This window comes from Danio rerio, chromosome 7 (genome assembly GCF_049306965.1).
Source record: "Danio rerio strain Tuebingen ecotype United States chromosome 7, GRCz12tu, whole genome shotgun sequence".
In the NCBI taxonomy this organism is placed as follows: domain Eukaryota; kingdom Metazoa; phylum Chordata; class Actinopteri; order Cypriniformes; family Danionidae; genus Danio; species Danio rerio.
Window position 1 is genome coordinate 79,222,501 of NC_133182.1, and position 22,500 is coordinate 79,245,000.

Here is a 22,500-nt window from a genome sequence, read left to right on the forward strand (position 1 = left end):
ACATGATTTATACATTTTGAGGATTGAAATTAAATGTATGTGCATTATTTTCGAGGTTTATTGTGTAGTCCTATATTGTGCGTGTATCAGGAAGCCGATGACATTATGCAAGATTATGAAAACGATTTGAATGCATGTTCGGGGTGTGGGTCTCGTCTTCCTTCTCTTGCCCGCGGCCAATCACATGCCTGATTATTGACAACAGGAGGGATGAGGGCTATTGGACGGAATTGGGAAAGACATTTAAGATTCACCAATGTAAAGTGAAAGCACCTGAAACTGCAATTCATCGACTGGCCACTGGGGGGCTGACTCCAAAACAGAGCAACTTTCCATTGACTCCCATGTTAAAATGCCTAACTTTACTGCATAAATAATGTTGTTTATAGCCGAAAACAAAAATAGTTTTGGTGAATTAAGGTTATTTTACCCTTGATGACTACTATCAAGGGGGTGAATTTTTTAATTAATTTTGAGGATTGAAATTAAATCTGCTTTATTTGAGAGTTTTAGTAAAGACGGCTCTTTTTTTGACCCAGACATTGAGCTGAGTAAACAGAATTCTAGACAACAGGAGGGTTAAGCTAAAGTATCACCAAATAAGAATGATAAAAAAAGTCCTCTCGAGTAAATATTTTCATATATATTTTGAGTTTTTGTGAACTGCCCCTTTAAAAGCTTCCAGCACGCCTAATTAACACAGTAATGCTGCTTTATAATGTCCTCTATAAATGGTGTGTTATTTACGGCGGCTGGCTGACTGTACACTAATGCTTTCGGCTGATAAATCTGCATCACTGTCCTCCACTGAGAGTCAGAACACACACACACACAGAGAAATAGATGGAAAAGCGCGTCACAACGAGCATCAGTGACTCATGCTATAACTGTGGTTATATAATAGCAGCAGCGCAGGGGAAACACAATAATAACAGCCTCACACACACACACACACTAATGCAATAATGGAGGATCTGAGACTGCTGACGTCTCTTTGAGGATATACAACAGCTATAATTGTGTGTGTGTGTGTGTGTGTGTGTGTGTGTGTGTGTGTGTGTGTGTGTGTGTGTGTGTGTGTGTGGTGCATATATGTCTATGTATGTATATATGTATGATTATGTGTGTGTGTGTGTGTGTGTGTGTGTGTGTGTGTGTGGTGCATCTATATACATTTGTATGTGTGTGTGTGTTTATGTGTGTGTGGATATATAATTGAGTGTGTGTGTGTTTATGAGAGAGAGTGTGTGTGCGTGTGTATGGTTTGGTGTTTATGTGTGTGTGAGGGGGGGGGGGGGCTAAATGTGTGTATATGTGTGTGTATCTGTGTGTGTATGCATGTGTGCATTGTGTGGTGTGTGTGTGTGCATGTATGTATTTATGCATGTTTGGTGTTTCTGTGTGCATGGGGCACATATGTGTGTGTGTCTGTATGTTTGTATATATGTGTGCGTGTGTGTGTGTAAATGTGTATGTGTGTTTGGGGGGCTATTTGTGTGTATATGTGTGTGGATCTGTGTATGTATGTATGCATATGTGCAATGTGTGGGGTGTGTGTGTATGCATGTATGTATGTTTGGTGTTTGTGTGTATATGTGTGTTTGTGTGTGTGTCTGTGTATGTTTGCATATATGTATGTATGTATGTATGTATGTATGTATGTATGTATGTATGTATGTATGTATGTATGTATGTATGTATGTATGTATGTATGTATGTGTGTTTGCAATGTGTGGTTTGAGTGTATGTGCATGTATATGTCTGTGTGCGCATGTGTGTATGCGTGTTTGTATGTGTATATATGTTTTAATGTGTGTGTATGTGTGGGCATGTGAATATTTGTGTGTCTGCCAATGTCTCTGTGTGTGTGTGTGTCTGCCAGTGTGTGTGTGTGTGTGTGTGTATGTATGTATGTGTGTTTATGTGAATGTTTGTGTGTGTCTGCCTATGTGTGTGTGTGTGTGTGTTGGTGTGTATAAGTCTGCGTACGTCTTTGTGTGCGTGTGTGTGTGTTTCTAATTTTAGTCCTCCTCTGTACTAGTCAGACTGCAGTGCTGTAATATTCAGCATGTGAAGCTGCAGCAGTAAATATTTCATCTTAAAGGGCCAGTTCACCCAAAAATCAACCCACACTCCCTCTTAGAATCGGCTCCAAACCTTCACGAGTGTCTTCTGTTGAACACAAAACAAGATATTCAGATTAATGAAGAATATTTCCATCTTGTTTGTGTTCAGCCGAAGACACAAGCTCTAATGGGTTTAGAGTGAGTGATGAGGGTGTGTTCATTTTTGGGTGTACTGTCCCTTTAAATGAGCACTTGCACTTTAAGAACTGTACAATTCATTCATTCATTTTCTTTTCAGCTTAGTGCTTTTTTTAATCAGGGTTTGCCACAGTGGAATGAATCGCCAACTTATCCAGCATATGTTCTATGCAGTGGATGCCCTTCCAGCTGCAACCCAGTACTGGGAAACACCCATACACTCTCATTTAAACACACACACACACACTACGGCCAGTTTAGTTCATCAATTCCCTTTAGCGCATGTGTTTGTACTGTGGGAGAAACCGGAGCACCCAGAGGAAACCCATGCCAACACGGGGAGAGCATGCAAACTCCACACAGAAACATCAACTGATCCAGCCGGGACTCGAACCAGCGACTTTCTTACTGAGAGGCCATGCACACTATCCTAAACTTTAAAATTGACCTTATATTCTCACATTAGTCCACTGTTAATCAAATATAGGTCACATTACAGATATGTGTGTGCGTATGTGTGTGTTGTTCAGGGTCACAGCACCGATCGATCCAGACGACACAGTCTGTCTATCAGCCAATCAGAGGCAGCGATTCCTCAGAGACTTTTACTGATCATTATTAAGGGAAAACAACACAAACACACTATATTCAGCGTGTGTGTGTGTGTGTGTGTTTGTTTTTAGCTGATTCAGAGACAGAAACACACACACATACACACACACACACATGTCTGAGCTTCTGCTTCCGCACTGATGATCCTGAAAGGTTGTGCAGCTGTATTGATGAGAGTGATGCAGAAATATAGACTGTAATCTGCTGGACTGACGGCTCTGTTTAACACGCTGATCATCTGAAGGATTCATTAAAGGTCAAATGCTGCTTTGACTCCTTGTTTAAGAGATATGTTTGGACGGTGCAAAATGAAATCAACTAAATATACTAAATCAATTGTGTTGGGGCGGCACGGTGGCTCAGTGGTTAGCACTGTTGTCTCACAGCTAGTAGGTCGCTGGTTTGAGTCTCGGCTGGATCCGTTGGCGTTTCTGTGTGGAGTTTGCATGTTGTCCCTCTGTTGGCATGGGTTTCCTCCGGGTGCTCTATAGGGGAATTGATGACCTAAATTGGCCGTAGTGTATGAGTGTGCGTGAGAATGATTGTGTATGAGTGTTTCCCAGTAGTAGGCTGCTGCTGGAAGGGCATCAGGAATAGTTGGCGTTTTTTTTCCGCTCTGATGACCCCTGATGAATAACGGACTAAACCGAAGGAAAATGAATGAATAAATAAATGAATTGTGTTTTGAGTGAGGGCAAGTTATAAAAAATAAATACATTACTAAAACTAATGAATTCATGATAACAATTTATAAAATAAAGTAAATAGTTGACCAAATGTCAACTCAAACTCAAATATTTGGGGAAAGAAATATATATAAATTATTTAATTAATTAATTAATTAATTACATTAATAAATAGATTAATACAATTAATAAAATAAAATATAAAACTGAATAGACCCAATGAGGTAACACAGATATTTAAAAATCTAACTATTATACACATTAATAAAATGTAGAAAATGCTAAATTTAATGCTCAATGAGGTAACTGAAATATTAGACTTGTTTGTCCATTAATTAATTAATACATTTATCAAATAGAAAGCATCAGTGATAAAGTGATTTCCTGGGAATATTTGTAAAATACTTCACATGATCATTGGTTTATGTGGTGTTATTTTCCGTAATGTGATGTGATTTTGTACTTTTTAAATGATCATTATCTTAGATATTTATTATATTATTTATTTATATTTTAGTTGAAAAGACTCATAATGAATAAAATGAAGCATACACACTCAGTTGGTGATAATCCTCTGCTGTTCTTCTGCACTCTTTTTCAGGAAAGTTCCGTGAGAAAGCGTCCATCCTTCACAAAATTGCCAAAAAGAAATGCCAGGTCGAGGACTCAAATGGAGTCGCTGGTGAGTGGTGGAGGATTCCATTGTATTAAAATAATATAATTATTATAATTATTAAAATGAATAAATTATTATAATTATAAGTGTTTTTAAAATCGATGCATATTAATATGCATTAATAGATTTAATAAATAAATAAATATATATATATATATATATATATATATATATATATATATATATATATATATATATATATATATATATATATATATATATATATATTATATATATTATGGTCAAGTCATAAATATTACATTTACCATCATAGGCTATATTCAAAATACTATAGTAATTTATAGTGAATACTGTAGTGTTTTTGAACCATAGTAAAACACTAAAATTAATCTGTTGTGGTGATTCTACAGTAGCCATGGTAACACAACTATAGCAGTTAATTTGTTGTGATTCTACAGTTTCTATGGTAACAACAACTAAAGTAAATAATCTGTTGCGATTCTATGGTTGCTGTGGTAACACAAGAGCTACATTAATTAATCTGTTGTGGCAAATCTATAGTTGCTATGGTAACATGACAACTATAGTAACTGATATGTTGCAGTGATTCTACAGTTGCTATGGTAACATAAGAAGAACTACAGTAATCTGTCATGGTGATTTTACGGTTGCTATGGTAACACAACAACTACAGTAATTAATATGCCCTGGTGATTTTACGGTTGCTATGGTAACACAACAACTACAGTAATTAATATGATGTTGTGATTCTACAGTTGCTATGGTAACACAACAACTACAGTAATTAGTCTGCTGTGGAGATTCTCGAGTTGCTATGGTAACACAACAATTACTGTAATTAATTTGATGTGATTCTACAGTCGCTATGGTAACAACAACTAAAGTAAATAATCTATTGCAATTCTACAGTTGCTGTGGTAACACAACCGCTACAGTAATTAATCTGTTGTGGTGATTCTACAGTCGCTATGGTAACACAACCGCTACAGTAATTAATCTGTTGTGGTGATTCTACAGTTGCTATGGTAACACAAAAGCTACAGTAATTAATCTGTTGTGGTGATTCTACAGTTGCTATGGTAACACAAGAAGAACTACAGTAATGAATCTATTGTGGTGATTCCAAAGTTGCTATGGTAACAAGAACTCCAGTAATATAAACCACTGTAGTTTTCTACAATTATACAGTATATTATACTACAATACACCACAGTTTACTGCAGGAAATACTATACAACAGTATTTATTATAGTATGTAAGTTTACTATAGTTAATACTGCTTGAGCATTCATTAACACAGAGTAGTAAATAATCAAATATACACAGTGTAATACACTTTACTAAAACAAGTATTTACCTAGAAATACTAGTGATTCTGCACTTTACAGAAATGAAAGGAATATTATGAACTCATTTAGTCTAATAATGTCATCTGTGTGCTGAAGACACGCGCGGACTTTCATTTCAAGTGGCAAATTATGCTAACAGTTTCACATTAGCATATTAGCATCAAAAGCAGGTTTGCTGAGAGCAGCGTCTTTGATGAGGATTCAGCACATCTGTAACCCTTTCACATGCGTCACAGCGGTTCATTTACCTTCAGAATCGAAGAACACACTGACTGCAGCAGCATTATGGGATGTTCAGAGGATTTGCACTCGCATGCACAGCCATAATAGAGATACTCAGCAAACAGCAGCATGGATAGGGTATATGCCGAGCTAGTGTTGTTCTCATGCTGATACACTTCCGGTGAGCTGTTATTGTGAGCTTTTTTCCATCTTATACGGTTCCTTTCACAGCATGGATGTTGTAATGTCATTAAAACACATTCAGTTAAACAGACTTTGGCATTCATTTAGTTGCCCTACTGAAAAAACAGCTTAAACCAGCCTAGGATGGTTGGCTGGTTTTAGCTGGTCGACCAAGTTGGTTTTAGTTGGGTTTTGGCCATTTCCAGCCTGGTCTTAGCTGGTCAGGCTGGGAGATGAGCAGCTAAAACCAGCTTGACCAGCCTAGCCATGTCCATCTTAAACCAGGCTGGTCAAGCTGGTTTTAGCTGGATTTTCTGGTCATTTTCCAGCCTGACCATCCAAGACCAGGCTGGAAATGGCTAAAACCCCTCTAAAACCAGCCTGGTCGACCAGCTAAAACCAGCCAACCAGCCTAGGCTGGTTTAAGCTGGATTTTTCAGCAGGGTGCACAAGCATAAAACAAGACAAAAAGCTGTTTACTCGCACGCACCCATCAGAATCGGCAGGTTAGCGCAGAAGCTCCATTGAATATACTGGGGTAAAGTAAATGCTCATATTATAAAGACATGGCGGGGGGAAATGTAATTTAGTGCAGTGCTTTTTGCACAATCTGAGACCCACTCTATATTGGATATCACTCAGCCAGTGGAGATCGCTGATTTTTAAAGAAAACTGACCTTAAACACGCCGATTTTGCATTGGCATACAGTTCACCGGAAGCGCTTAACCCAGGCTGCTGGCAAATTAAAAGTCCTATTAGCATACTTCGGCATATACCCTATTGCACAGTTAAAGGGGCAATTCACACCCCAAATGAAAATCTACTCGCTGTTTACGCTCACTCAAGTGGGTTCAAACCGCTATTCTGTTAAACACAAAAGAAGATACTTTGAAGAAAACCTGGAAACCACTGTTGAGTGAAGTTTATTCATAAACTAATTTGGAGAGGATCACGTGCTTATGATTTATTACGGCCGGTCTCGCATTTGCTAATCACTATCTTCCAATCATACAAGCCCTAAGCTACTATAAATAACCACAGTTTTCCGTTCACTTTATCTTCGTTTAAAAGAAACCTCCCTCCTTCCCGAATTCTGACCAATCAATAAGCAGTTTAGGAAATATGTTCAACAACATCTGGCCAATGAGAGATGTGGATTTTGTCACATGACTGCATTTTGGTTCGTTTCAACTGGTTCGGACCAAATCCAGCAGTGTGGTGTGAAAACCACCCAAAGACGGCAGAAAATGCAACAATGATCATTTATTACCCTTGATCCAGACCAAATGAAGCCGAAGACTACACATGTGAAAGCACACTTAATAACAAATATCGATCTTTACCCAGTGATTTTTTGCAACAATTATAAATGTGAGTTATTTGGTTATTTTGTCCATTTACCTAAGAAAAACACACATATTGTGTGTGTGTGTGTGTGTGTGTGTGTGTGTGTGTGTGTGTGTGTGTGTGTGTGTGTGTGTGTGTGTGTGTGTGTGTCTGTGTGTGTGTGTGTGTGTGTGTGTGTGTGTGTGTGTGTGTGTGTGTGTGTGTGTGTGTGTGTGTGTGTGACAGATAAAAATCTGCCGAACAGCTCTAATGTGGAGGTGGACATGACGCCGCCTATGAACGGCACTGCTGGACAAGACGGAGATGCGGTGAGTTATTCATGTTATATAATAAATGAACACACACACACACACACACACACACACACACACACACACACACACACACACACACACTTGGGTCGTCATAACCCAATGTTGGGTCAAATATACACAAACACAACATTCATTCATTTTCTTTTCAGCTTAGTCCCTTTATTAATCCAGGGTCGCCACAGCGGAATGAACCGCCAACTTATCCAGCATATGTTTTACGCAGCGGATGCCCTTCCAGCTGCAACCCATCACTGGAAAACATCCATACACACTCATTCACACTCAGACAGTTCACCTGTACCGCATGTGTTTGGACTGTGGGGGAAACCGGAGCACCCGGAGGAAACCCGGGGAGAACATGCAAACTCCACACAGAAACACCAGCCGAGGCTCGAACCAGTGACCTTCATGCTGTGAAGCAACAGCACTACCTACTGCACTACCTACAGCATAACATTGCTTTGATTTTTTTTTTCAATTAAATTTAAGTACAACTTTTTAACCCAATGTTTGCCATATTTTACCCAGCATTGAGTTACGACAACACAGCTTTCTTTTACAGGGTATTGCATGATTATTTGGAGCAATTAAAAATGTTTAAATTTGAAGTTAATATTAATCATAAATGTTTATTTTCTCAAAGATATGAATAAAATAGGTGATCAAAAGGTAAACAACTGTATGTGTCAAAAATGAGACTGTAATTATTATTATTTGGACTTAAGGACACATGTTACATAATTAATGCATTCATTTTCCTTCAGCTTAGTTTCAGTTATATTGCACTATTGCACACACACACACACACACACACACACACACACACACACACACACACACACACCCCACACGAGGAGATCTGAGTGCTGAAACAGGCCAGAGAGTGAAGCATGAGTCTGACTTTGGAAACAGACGTGAAGGCCGAAGACAGCAGGACTGAAGAAACTCGGCTTTATCATGAGTCAACGGAAAACACATTTGGCCACATTTCCCCCTCCTGCTGCTCACACACACACACACACACACACAAGCATGCATGCATGCACGCGTCTTCATGCCAGCTGAACAGACGGCGCAGCGGGCAGAGAGACCCTCAATGTCAGACAGACACTAAAGGCCATTACTCATAAACCACACACACACACACACACACACACACACACACACACACACACACACACACACACACACACACACACACACACACACACACACACACACACACACACACACACACACACACAAATACACACAAACACACACACACCTTTTTTTAAAGTATATGCAATTTTGCAGTTCATCAGTTTTCACATTTTCTTGAAATTTCTTGATTTACAATTTTAAAATGTTGTTTTTAATGTAATATAGTTACTGATTTATAACTAATATAGTAATATAACAGCTAATATAGTTATAAATTATTTAACAGTAAAATAACCTAATAATCAAAGAACTTAGGGCGCTGGTTTGAGTCCTGGCTGGGTCAGTTGGTGTTTCTGTGTGGAGTTTGCATGTTCTCCTCGTGTTGGCGTGGGTTTCCTCTGGGTGATCCCCCACAGTCCAAACACATGCGCTATAGGGGAATTGACCAAGTAAATTGGCCATAGTGTGTGTGTGTGTGTGTATGTATGTGTGTAAATGAGTGTGTATGGGTGTTTCCCAGTACTGGGTTGCTGGAAGGGCATCCGTTGCACAAAACATATTCCGGAATAGTTGGCAGTTCATTCTGCTGTGGCGACCCCTAAATAATAAGAGACTAGGCTGAAGGAAAATTTAACATTTTTTTTTTTCTTAATGTCCAATACACTCACCGGCCACTTTATTAGGTACACCTTACTACAACCGGGTTGGACCCCCTTTTGCCTTCAGAACTGCTTTAATGTTGCATGGGTACAAGATACTGGAAATATTCCTCAGAGATTTTGCTCCATATTGACATGATAGCATCACACAGTTGCTGCAGATTTGTCGGCTGCACATCCATGATGCCAATCTCCCGTTCCACCACATCCCAAAGCTGCTCTATTGGATTGAGCTCTGGTGACTGTGGAGGCCATTTGAGTACAGTGAACTCATCGTCATGTTCAAGAAACCAGTCTGTGATGATTGAGCTTTATGACATGCTGCGTTATCCTGCTGGAAGTAGCCATCAGAAGATGGAGACACTGTGCTCATAAAGGGATGGACATGGTCAGCAGCAATACTCAGGTAGGCTGTGGCGTTGATGCTCAATTGGTACTAATGGACCCAAAGAAAATCTCCCCCACACCATTACACCACCACCACCAGCCTGAACCGCTGATACAAGGCAGGATGATCCATGCTTTCATGTTGTTGAGGGCAAATTGTGAGCCGAGCATCCGAATGTGTGAGCAGAAATGGAGACTCATCAGAGCAGCAACGTTTCTCCAATCTTCTATTGTCCAGTTTTGGTGAGTCTGTGTGAATTGTAGCCTCAGTTTCCTGTTCTTAGCTGACAGGAGCGGCACCCGGTGTGCTCTTCTGCTGCTGTAGCCTGGTGTGTGCAGTGTGTATGTGAGAGCCCTTTGCTTTAATCTTCTTTTTTTCTCCACTGAACTCCATATAAAAGCAAGAAACTCTTTGGCTCAGGTCTATCTAAAGGCTTAATGCTGCACACAGATGATCAGCAGTAAAAACGACACACTGTACCTGTTAATCCCAACGGGGAAAACCAGCAACAATCAGGAATGCAGGATCATATGCTGTCATGGCTGTGCAATCAATAAATGTGATTATAATGGAAGTCAATAGAGCAAAAACAGCCAACATAACCAAAGAAGACATGAACAGTACCCAAGGGTTAAATAACCTCAGATAAACTCCACCACAGGCGTGCTCTGGACGAAATTATACATGCATGTCATTATTTTTAGCACATTTCATCACTGTTTGCTCAGATATAAATGGAGTGCTTCTCTTCATCAATAATGAACTGCTCTCCTCTCAGCCGCTCCTCTCTTCTTTCCCTCCTTCTCTCTTCTTTGGTAACTTCCAGAAGAATTTGTCCAGAAATAAAGCAAAGCTAAAAGAAGGAATCGTGCCCTTTCATTAATAATGCAGTGTCTGAGTGGACAGCTGGAGGCTTGCCTCCTCCCTTTCCTTCCTCCTGTAAGAATTGGTTTTCACTACAGCGGTTCAAACTTCTGCCGATGACTAAAGAATTATCAGCATGATGCTAAAAAAACTACATTTCTAGTCGAAGCATTCTTCATGCGATCTTACACCAAAAACGGAAATAAGGGCAGTATTAATAGCTTAAATGTGTGAGAGCGTTGTGATATCATGTGACTATATTGTATTTTAATATGGAGGAATTAAGTGTTGATGTTAAATCTCCAGTACTTCACAAATACTTGAAAATAAAATGATTTAATGACAATCATTCTCTATGGTTACAACCGATTAAAGTACAAAAAACTGTCTAAAATGATCACATGAAAAGATAAAAACATGTATCCAGCTTGAAGAATGAAGTTAGCTATAAAAGAGAGAGACAGGGGGAGAGAGCATGCCGGCCTCAAAGAGGCAGAGAAGATTCACTGCAGAGGAGGAGAGGAGCAGAGCAGGAGCAGAGTTTACCACCTGTTGAGTCTCTTTCTTAATCATGTGACCAAAACCCAAATACTGAGACATTCTGACCAATCAACCTGTGACCACATCGTAAAACCCCCAACGTCCACACACAAGGCCCTGACAATCAGTCTCTGCCTTGGGAATTTGTGTGAGCCTTCTTTAATGGAAACGATGCATATGATCATTTTCATTCCCACACTGCCTTAAATATTGTTGTCTCTTTTAACTATTTTCTTTATCGGCTCATTATTTTCACACTTACAATTTTCTTCAGTTAATTGTGATTTCTTTTATATTTTATTTGTGGCCTCATGTGTTATTAAATCAGACTACTGTACGACAATATCTTTGCATTTACACTAGAATTAGAATTAAAGCAGGTTTATTTTTCATACTTTCACATACTGTCAACAGATTCACAGCTTGTTTGTGCTGTCTGATTAATGCAACTACAGTGGATAAAGGTATTAAAGGATTTTACACATCATGATTTTCTGTAAATTTGCCCTAAATGTGTTTTATCAAGCTACTCCCTGCTGAAAACTCCGGCTTAAACCAGCCTAGGCTGGTTGGCTGGTTTTAGCTGGTCAACCAAGCTGGTTTTAGAGGGGTTTTGGCCACTTCCAGGCTGGTTTCCAGCCATTTCCAGCCTGGTCTTAGCTGGTCAGGCTTGGAGATGACCAGTTAAAACCAGCTTGACCAGCCTACCCAAGCTGGGAGTCCAGCCAAAACCAGCTATATTCAGCTTAAACCAGGCTGGTCAAGCTGGTTTTAGCTGGATTTGGCTGGCCATTTTCCAGCCTGACCAGCTAAGACCAGGCTGGAAATGGCCAAAATCCCTCTAAAACCGGCCTAGGCTGGTTTAAGCTGGATTTTTCAGCAGGGTAAGTGTATTCTTGTGCTTTATTGGGGAAGAATCGGAGGCAGTGTATATTGATCAAATATAAAGTACTTGAAGATGCTTTACGCTTTTCATAGAAACAGAAAATGGAATTCAAACACTTATTACACGGTTAGCACAAATATCTAATGAACCAATCACATGGCAGCAGCTCAATGCATTTAGGCATGTAGACATGGTCAAGAGGATCTGCTGCAGTTCAAAGTGAGCATCAGAATGGGGAAGAAAGGGGATTTAAGAGACTTTGAATGTGGCATGGTTGTTGCTGCCAGACGGGCTGCTCTGAGTATTTCAGAAACTGGTGGTGTAATGGTGTGGGGGGTATTTTCTTGGCACACTTTAGGTCCATTAGTACCAATTGAGCATCAACGCCACAGCCTACCTGAGTATTGCTGCTGACCATGTCCATCCCTTTATGAGCACAGTGTGATATATTGATGTTTGCATTTTTGTATTTGAAACAATAGGGACTCCGTAGTACGGAAGTAGTTGATATAGTTCTGGCAGTTTCGGTTGAAAGCAGAAAGTAAAGCTGTTGCTTAATACGGACGCTCCGACTCAAGTGTATCTTTTACAGTCAGATATATCACAGTAAAAGTTGGCGACGAGGATAAACTAATGCTCGGATGATGGCACTCATTGGAAGTATAGGGGAATTTGCTCCGAAAGCAGAATCTTGGTCGGCCTACATTGAACGGCTGGAACAGTTCTTTGTGGCGAATGAGATAAGCCAGGAGAAGCAGGTTGCAACTCTCTTGAGCGTGATGGGGGCAACAACCTATGGTTTACTGAGGAACTTGGTACAACCAGAAAAGCCAAAGGATAAGTCGTACAAAGAAATTGTCGACACCTTAAAGAGTCATTTTGAACCAAAGCCGTTACTGATTGCCGAAAGATTTCGTTTTAATCATTGCAATCAAAGAGCCGATGAAACAGTTACGGAATATGCAGCGGAGCTGAAACAGTGTGCTGTGAGTTGTGAGTTCGGGGCAACGCTGGATGAAGCATTGCGTGATCGATTCGTGAGTGGAATCCGCAACGAAGCCTGCCAGCGACGGCTGTTGTCAGAATCTAATCTGACGTTTGCACGAGCGTTCGAAATCGCATTAAGCATGGAGACAGCTGAGAAAGACACGCAGCAGTTGCGAGGGCATGACTCGCACTCGAGTGTTGTACATAAGGTGGAAGTGCGACCTTTCAGTCAACGAGAGAAAAAGTGCTATAGATGTCATGGGAAAAATCATAGCGCTCAGGTATGTCATTTTAAGGATGCAAAGTGCCATAACTGCGGAAAAATTGGGCACATTAAGAGAGCATGCAGAGGAAAGATGGAAGTTGGAAAAAGGAAATTGTATGCAGAGAAGAATACTAAATATGTGGAGGCAGAGGAAGCTGAATTACCCATGTTTTCACTACGGGCTGAGGAAAATAGCAAAAAGTCATTCACAGAGACGTTTGATGTAAATGGCAAGGAAATTATGATGGAAATTGATACTGGCGCGGCCGTGAGTATCATATCTGAGAAAGAATTTAAGGCGGTATTCCCAACTGAGCCACTAGAGGTCGCCAGAGTCAAGCTAAAAACTTATACAGGTGAGCTTATGCCTGTATTAGGACAGTTTGAAGCAAAAGTGAGCTATGATGGGCAAACTGAAGTGCTAAGTTTGATTGTGGTGAAAGGAGAGGGGCCTTCGTTGTGTGGCAGGAATTGGCTGCAAAAACTCTCATTGAATTGGAGGAAAATTAAGCATGTCAGTCAAGTGCAACAAGTCACGTCTATTGAAGAGGTGCTGGAGTCATGCTCTGAGGTGTTTAAAGAGGAATTGGGCACACTCAGAGGGCTTAAGGCAAAAATACGAGTTAATCCTGAAATTTCTCCACGTTTTTGTAAAGCTCGTCCACTGCCTTTTTCAATGAAAGCTCAAGTTGATGCAGAATTAGACCGGTTAGAGAAGGCTGGCATAATCACGCCTGTTAAATACAGTGAATGGGCAGCACCCATTGTGCCAGTGGTAAAAAAAGACAAGACTCTAAGATTGTGTGGAGACTACAAATTAACTGTGAATCAAGCAGTCACTACAGAAATTTATCCACTACCGCGGATTGAGGAGTTGATGGCTACACTGAGTGGAGGTACCATATTTTCCAAGATTGACCTGGCTTCCGCGTATCAGCAGGTCCTTCTTGAAGATGAGTCCAAAGAGTTGCTAACCATCAACACGCACCGAGGATTATTTGTCTATAATAGACTTCCTTTCGGTGTCAGTTCAGCGCCCTCTATTTTTCAAAGAATTATGGAGAATCTCATGAGAGATCTTGATGTTATTGTTTACCTTGATGACCTATTGGTCACTGGAAAAACAGAGCAGGAACACCTGCAGAGACTACAGGCGGTACTGAAAAGACTCCAGGAGAACGGTTTGAGGGTAAAAAAATCTAAATGTGAATTTGGAAAAAGCCAAATTGAGTATTTAGGATTTGTGCTAAACAGCCAGGGCCTTCATCCATCCCCAGACAAAGTGGATGCAGTCAAGAATGCACCAGTACCTACCTGCGTGAAGGAGCTGAAAGCTTTTTTGGGGTTGGTCAATTACTATGGCCGTTTTTTGCCCAACCAGAGTACTATGGCTGCCCCGCTCTACAGACTGCTGAGAGATAACGTGCCATGGGAATGGAAACAGTCTGAGCAAGAAGCTTTTGAAAAATGTAAAGATTTGCTGACAAACGAAAAGGTTTTAATTCACTATGATCCTAGTCTACCACTTACCTTAGCTTGTGATTCTTCTGCCTATGGGATCGGCGCTGTGTTGCAACACACCATGCCCACCGGAGAAGAACGTCCCATTGCTTACGCCTCGCGGACACTGTCACCTGCTGAAAAAAAGTATTCGCAGATTGAAAAGGAGGGGTTGTCGCTGATCTTTGGAATAAAAAAATTTCACCAGTACCTTTGGGGAAGAAAGTTCAAGATGGTAACTGACCATAAACCTTTGTTGACTTTGTTTGGAGAGCACAAAAGTCTACCCACCATGGCAGCAGCCAGAATTCAAAGGTGGGCAATCATTCTGTCCGCTTACGATTACCACATTGAGTACTGTCCCTCAGAGAAAAACAGTAATGCAGATGGCCTTTCACGTGTTCCCTTACCGGAGATGACTGATGGGGGCACAGCTGCCCTATCAGAGCATATTCATGCACTAATAGCGGAGCACTTCGAACAAGCTCCTTTGAAGGCAGAACATGTGTCTCGTGTAACACGCAGAGACAAGGTGTTATCCAAGGTGCTTAAATATGTCATGGAAGGTTGGCCAATGAATGTGGATGAAAATCTAAAGGCCTATCACTTGCGGAGGTTAGAACTGTCGGCAGAGAGAGGATGTGTACTTTGGGGCACCAGAGTTATAATTCCTGAAAAACTGAGAAAAATTGTGCTGAAAGAGTTGCATGTCGGCCATCAAGGGATGGTAAAGATGAAGGCACTTGCCCGCAAGTATGTGTGGTGGCCTAAAATGGATGCAGAACTGGAACAGGTTTGTAGAACCTGTGAGCCATGTCAGATGGAACAAAAGGCACCCCGCCAGGTTCCTTTACACCCCTGGGAATTTCCTGGTCAGAGCTGGAAGAGATTACACATAGACTTTGCTGGTCCTTTCTTAGGACACACATTTATGATTATTGTGGATGCATATTCAAAGTGGCTGGAGGTATTTAGAATGCCTAACCTTACTTCACAATCCACCATTTCAAGGCTGAGAAGGCTGTTTGCAGCATACGGACTTCCGGAACACATAGTCACAGACAATGGAACACAATTCACTTCGGAAGAGTTTAAAAATTTTATGCAGCAAAATGGCATTCTTCATTCCACAAGTGCCCCAGGTCATCCCGCTACCAATGGCCTTGCAGAAAGGTATGTGCAGACATTTAAAGGGGGAATAAAGAAACTTGCACACGTGACAATGGACTTGGAGGATAAGATCTCACTGTTTTTAATGCAGTATCGCACTACTCCGAACTGCACTACAGGGCAATCACCAGCCGATCTTTTCCTTAACAGACATGTGCGCACTCGGCTGGACTTTGTTCACCCAGATGTCACTGTTGCTGTTCGCAGGAAACAGTACCTACAAAAGTTCCATCATGACAAAAGGTCTGTGGAGAGATCATTCTCTGAGAAGGATGCGGTTTACCTTCGTAATACCACAGGAAAAGGGAACAAATGGGTTCCTGGAGTGATAGTAAAGCAAACCGGTCCTGTGTCTTATAACGTTCAGGGACAAGACACAGATGGCACTTTCAGGAGACATTGTGATCAGTTAAGACCACGGGTTGTAGTGGATGATCCTGTTGAACAGATGGACTGCTCTGAGACTGGGACTGAAACTTCCGTTAGACCCTGTGCATCAGAAGAGGAGGAACCGGTCATTTCAGAGACTTCTGAAAAGGACAGTGTAGGAAATACAAGCATGGCACAGGGTCTACGTCGCTCATCTAGAATTAGAAAGACACCAAAACGCTATGACCCATAATGCTTAGGAATTACAACTGTGCAAATGCAACCAAGTTTAAAATTTGCAATGGTCTCGTAATATACTAGGTTTAGTATTTTTTTTTTTTTTTTCTCTCTGCTGTTGTGTTAATGCAAGAAGAATTTAACAGCTACTGTTAGTTTTGATAGTAATGTTGTTGCATGTGCAGTTTTTTTTTTATGTGAAGGTAACAGTAAATGTACTGTGTTTAAAAAGGGGGGTAATGTGATATATTGATGTTTGCATTTTTGTATTTGAAACAATAGGGACTCCGTAGTACGGAAGTAGTTGATATAGTTCTGGCAGTTTCGGTTGAAAGCAGAAAGTAAAGCTGTTGCTTAATACGGACGCTCCGACTCAAGTGTATCTTTTACAGTCAGATATATCACAACAGTGTCTCCATCTTCTGATGGCAGCAGGATAACGCAGCATGTCATAAAGCTCAATCATCTCAGACTGCTGAACATGACGATGAGTTCACTGTACTCAAATGGCCTCCACAGTCACCAGAGCTCAATCCAATAGAGCAGCTTTGGGATGTGGTGGAACGGGAGATTGGCATCATGGATGTGCAGCCGACAAATCTGCAGCAACTGTGTGATGCTATCATGTCAATATGGAGCAAAATCTCTGAGGAATATTTCCAGTAGCTTGTTGAATCTCTGTCATGAAGGATTAAGGCAGTTCTGAAGGCAAAAGAGGGTCCAACCCGGTATTAGTAAGGTGTACCTAATAAAGTGGCCGGCGAGTGTATGTGTCAAGATTTGTCAGCAAATCAGCAAAAGTACTTGATTTCTTATATGCTATTAAGCGTTTTACACAAGGAATGAAGCACTTTTGCCATATTGAACCTTTTGGTTAGGGTTTCTGTATTGTAGGTAAAACCAAGTGTTTCCTTCATCTGTGCTTCATGTTATTCTTCATCTAAGTGGTGCTCGTGATCTCCTCCGGTTTTTCCTCGTTGTCCTGTTGAAACTATTTCTTGAGTGTTTGGTTTTCTGTCTGTCAGGATTTCTTCACACCTGCTGGAGTTTCACCAGAACCAGACACATAATTATTCTGTGCCTGCAGGATGCCGTCCCACGACACACACACACACACACGCACACATGCACACACACACACACACACACAGGAATGATCAATCACACACACACACACACACACACATGCTCTGGCTGAAGGTGACATTACAAATCTCAAAATACTCTCAACAAGCTGCTATTTTTACCTGAGGGAAGGTCACAGTCGTGTTGTAAGGAAGTGGAATATTCCATTTTTATTCATCAACACGTCACGTTCACTAGAAAACTTGTGTATTGTTATTTAGGGAACTCTTCACTTTAATCTGACTTCAAATACCTAACTAAGTTTGTCAATGCCATTATAACGACACAGATCACTCCTATTCATGCCAGAGTCTCGAGAGTCCCGCAGAAAAAGTGATTAACAGGTTGTCATCATGATTTGGTGCGGGTCAGGTAGTTGAAACGGTAGGCTATGAATGAATTAATTATTCATAAATAATTAATTCACCGCCGCCTACGACGACAATGCCTTCGTCCATCGCGATGCTTCACAGTAGACATCGTACAATGCCAAATTGGTCAGCATCGCCCAACACTAGTAAAGATCCTATCTTAATGTCGAGAAATTAAAAAAAAGAGACTTCAGTGTTTATATCAGTCCAGTATGACTGTGGACACACACTTCTGTCCAAACAGCTTCCTAAAGTAGATTTTGCTTCATAGGTGCCCTTTAATTGGAGAAACAGAAACCCGGTGCATTGCGTCTGCTGGAGATAACTGAATAATATTCTCATTTCAGGCTGAGGAGGATGAAGAAGACGATCAGCCGCTCAGCTTGTCCTGGCCCGAGAGCTGCCAAAAGCGTTTCACCTATCTCTTCATCCTTCCCATCGTCTTCCCTCTGTGGATCACACTGCCGGACGTCCGGAAGCCCGTGAGTGCCCTTTTATTTTAACTAGGGATTATATATATTCTATTATAACCAGATGTAACCCTCGTCGACTTTTTCTCCCTTTAGACGTCTAAGAAGTTTTTTCCCGTCACGTTCCTGGGAGCGATTTGCTGGATCGCAGGATTCTCCTACTTGATGGTGTGGTGGGCTCATCAGGTAAAACATCTGCTGTTATTTTTACATTAAGCAGATGCTTGTGTCAAATGGCAAACATCGGCTGCAAAAAAAAAAAATATGGGTACTAATAACACAGTACAGGTTCATACACATTTTTACTACAAAAATTGCAGGACTTTCCCAAAACTCAAGGTTATTATTCATGACCTAATGTTTCATGTCATGTCTATGTACACACGGTAAACCAAATTTATTACAGCATATAAACAAAATGTGACAATCTACACTACCTGACAAATGTCTTGTAGTGGATCCCAGTTGTAAGATCAACATATAATAACTGGACTTCTACAGTAGTTGATCATTTGGTAAAGTGTCAGAAGGTGGATTTCTCTGACTGATCTGCATCCCAATCATCACCAATACTGCAGAAGACCTACTGGAACTCCCATGGACCAAGATTCTCTAAGAAATCAGTCAAGTTTGGTGAAGGATAAATCATGGTTTGGGGTTCATTCAGTATGGAGAGATCTGCAACATCAACAGCCTGAGGTATCAAGACATGTGTGCTGCCCATTACATTACAAACCACAGGAGAGGGACAATTCTCCAGCAGGACAGCGCTCCTGCTCATACTTCAGCCTCCACATCAAAGCTCCTGAAAGCAGAGAGTGCTCCAGGATTGGCCAGCCCAATCACCAGACATGAACATGATTGAGCTGATGAAGGAGGAGGTGTTTAAGATAAACACACAGACTCTTGATGAACTCTGGGATCCTGCTGAAGGCTTTCTTCTTCATTCCAGATGACTTTATTAATCAGTGATGTGAGTCATGTCAGAGATGTATGGATGCAGTCCTCCAAGCTCATGATGGAGTCAGACACAATATTCATTCTGTCTCCACTAAAGCAGGACTTTATCTTCTATACTGGACATTATTTCTGTTCAGTGATGAGACTTTAGAGCGCACTGTCCTCATCAAATCAGTCAACATCAAGACATGATCAGATTTATTGAGCTCAAATCAGCAAAATCTAGAGGCCTTCACCTTTAAAGCTTCTGATACCAAATCATCCACTTGAAGTCGATATTTGTTGCTTCTAAAACTTGGATAGGCCACAAGACTTTTGTCAGGTAGTGTATGTAGTTTGTTTATGTCCATGTCTGTAAAATAGTTTTTCCTGTCTGTGTTCAAATATAGTGGAAATGTAGGCTTGCGTTTCATTCAGACTCATACGAATATTACAAATGAGCCTTTAGCACCCACAGTCTCTTACCCTTTTAATTAGAGATTGTTTCTGAACACCAAACTCAAAATGTAGCTTGAATTTCGATGAACATGAGTTGCTTCATCCCACACACGTCACGTAAAGAGAAGCGCACTATAGTATTTAAAATGTACTCAATATCATCTCAAGATATCTCCTAAACAAATTCCCATCACTTTTCCTAAACACTTTGGGTTCATTTGTATTTCCAAAACGTTTCCAGAAATGTAAAATACCTCATCAAAATTCCAGGACTTCTCCAGGACTTCCAGGACCGTATGAACCCCTGTATGAGCTGAAGTTGACTCTGAATGTGAGTTGAGGCTTTGTTCTTCATCAGTCTGGTGTTTGTGTTGTGCAGGTTGGAGAAACGATCGGCATCACCGAGGAGATCATGGGATTGACCATTCTAGCAGCTGGAACCTCAATCCCTGACCTGATCACCAGTGTTATCGTGGCCCGCAAGGGTCTGGGGGACATGGCGGTGTCCAGCTCCGTGGGCTCCAACATATTCGACATTACTGTTGGGTGAGGAGATCATCCATCCATTCATTCAGCAAGAGCACATATGACTAATCAAAACTAACATCTGTATAATATTACCAATCTGGGTCACTCTTGATATCTGAAGGGGAGCTGTTATGCTCTCCAGGTTGAAAGAAAGTCCTTGTCCCAGGTGGAGAAGTTCAAGTATAGGAACGTGAGATTCACTGGCGGATTGGTGCAGCGGCAGCAGTAATGTGGTTGATCTACTGGTCTGTTGTGGTAAAGGAGCTGAGCCAAAAGGCAAAGCTCTCGATTTACCGGTCAATCAATGTTTCTACTCTCACCTGTGGTCATTAGCTGTGGGTCATGACCGAAAGGACAAGATCTCGGATACAATCAGCCGAAATAAGTTTCCTTGGCAGGGTGGCAGGGCGCACGCTTAGGGTGAGGAGCTCTGTGACCGGGAGGAGCTCAGAGTAAAGCTGCTGCTCCTCCACATCGAGAGACGTCAGCTGAGGTGGCTCAGGCATTTGTTTCGGATGCCTCCTGGACGCCTACCTAGGGAGGTGTTCCAGACGTGAAGTTTACTTATAAACCAATTTCGAGAGGATCACGTGCTTTTGATTGTTCACAGCTGTTCCAACTTTAGCTAATAACTGATGATCCTATCAGACGATCCTTAACTCACTATAAATAATTTCTCATCTCAATATCTTCGTCTCGAAGAAACCCCCCCCCCCCCCACCCAACCCTACTTTCCCTCCTTTTAAACGGGCGTCACGGTGGCCAGTGATTAGCGCTGTTGCCTCACAGCAAGAATGCCCCTGGTTTAATTCCTTTCCAAACCAGACGGCATTTCTGTGCGGAGTTTGCTCGTTCTCCCCGTGGTCGAGTGGGTTTTCCCCGGGTCCTCCGGTTTCCTCCCACAGTTCAAAAACAAGCACCCTAAACAATTAATCCAAAATATTTTAGCTAAACTCTGAGTACACCTTCAGCATCCATATCTGACACTACAATAACCAAGAGGGGGAGTCATCGAGATCTGCCTGAGCTCAAACTCTCCTCTCGCCTTGCAACGGGAGGGAGCCCAGGGCTCGAGGATCTTATAAGCTCAGGTCTCTCTCCCAGGACAGCACGCCAAACTAGCGTTATTATCAATCATCAGCTAAGTGTGAACTCTTGAAATGTCCCACTGGGAGGAGGCCTCGGGGATGACCCAGGACAAGCTGGAGGACCTATGTCTCCAGGCTGGCCTGGGAACGCCTCGGTATCCCCCCTAAGGAGCTGGAGGAAGTTTCTGGGGAGATGGAAGTCTGCTGCCCCCGCGACCAGGCCCCAGAAAAGCTGCAGAAAATGAAAGAATATTATGCAGAAGTCTTTTTTATAAGGGGTTTAAAGAGTGTGTGAATATCTCCAGCAGCCTCAAGTGGTAAATAATAATTTATACAATTTGTTATAATCAGACTTGATGAATGAAACACTTTGATTGGCATTCTCCTTTTGTACGTGTCATCAGAGGAGAAAAGCCCCGCCCACTAATCTCCCTTATTAGCATAAACAGCAACCCTAAGTGAGAAGCAGCCGTCTGTCCATTAGCGATCAGAGTGTTTGAGCTGCTGAAGATGATGTGAGCATAGACTAAGAGGAGTATAGATGTGGAGTTTTAGATGATCAGCGACAGGAGTCTCCATAAAGTTAGTCTTGTTTTTAAATCTGTCGCTTTGGGAATGTTTTAACGAAGCCTCTCTACTTGACCATTGGTCTCGGGCGTCCACCATGTTTGTAGTTTGTTTACACAAGTTTGTAGTTCTAATCGGATTTACGTCCAGTGCACAGTGTATTATGGGTAACAGTAGTGGGTAGAGTATGCACGGTTCTGCACTTCCAAGTTCTACCGGATAATACCTTTGACGTAGTCTTTCCAACATCCTACAGTTTGGAACACTGATTCTATTTTGGAACGCTCTTTAGAACAGATAGAATGCCCA

General features: G+C 41.4%; 1 protein-coding gene across 7 annotated transcripts in view; it reads left to right on the forward strand.

Moving 5' to 3' along the window:
* Positions 1-22,500, forward strand: part of LOC571043 (solute carrier family 24 member 2) — a 79,738-nt gene that overhangs the window by 55,682 nt on the left and 1,556 nt on the right. For all 7 annotated transcript variants that reach the window (XM_073907711.1, XM_073907713.1, XM_073907708.1 and 4 more), the window contains 5 exons: positions 4,164-4,244; positions 7,548-7,630; positions 18,488-18,622; positions 18,707-18,796; positions 20,388-20,554. In XM_073907711.1, coding sequence (XP_073763812.1) covers positions 4,164-4,244; positions 7,548-7,630; positions 18,488-18,622; positions 18,707-18,796; positions 20,388-20,554 — 556 coding nt within the window. The remainder of the gene's footprint in view (positions 1-4,163; positions 4,245-7,547; positions 7,631-18,487; positions 18,623-18,706; positions 18,797-20,387; positions 20,555-22,500) is intronic.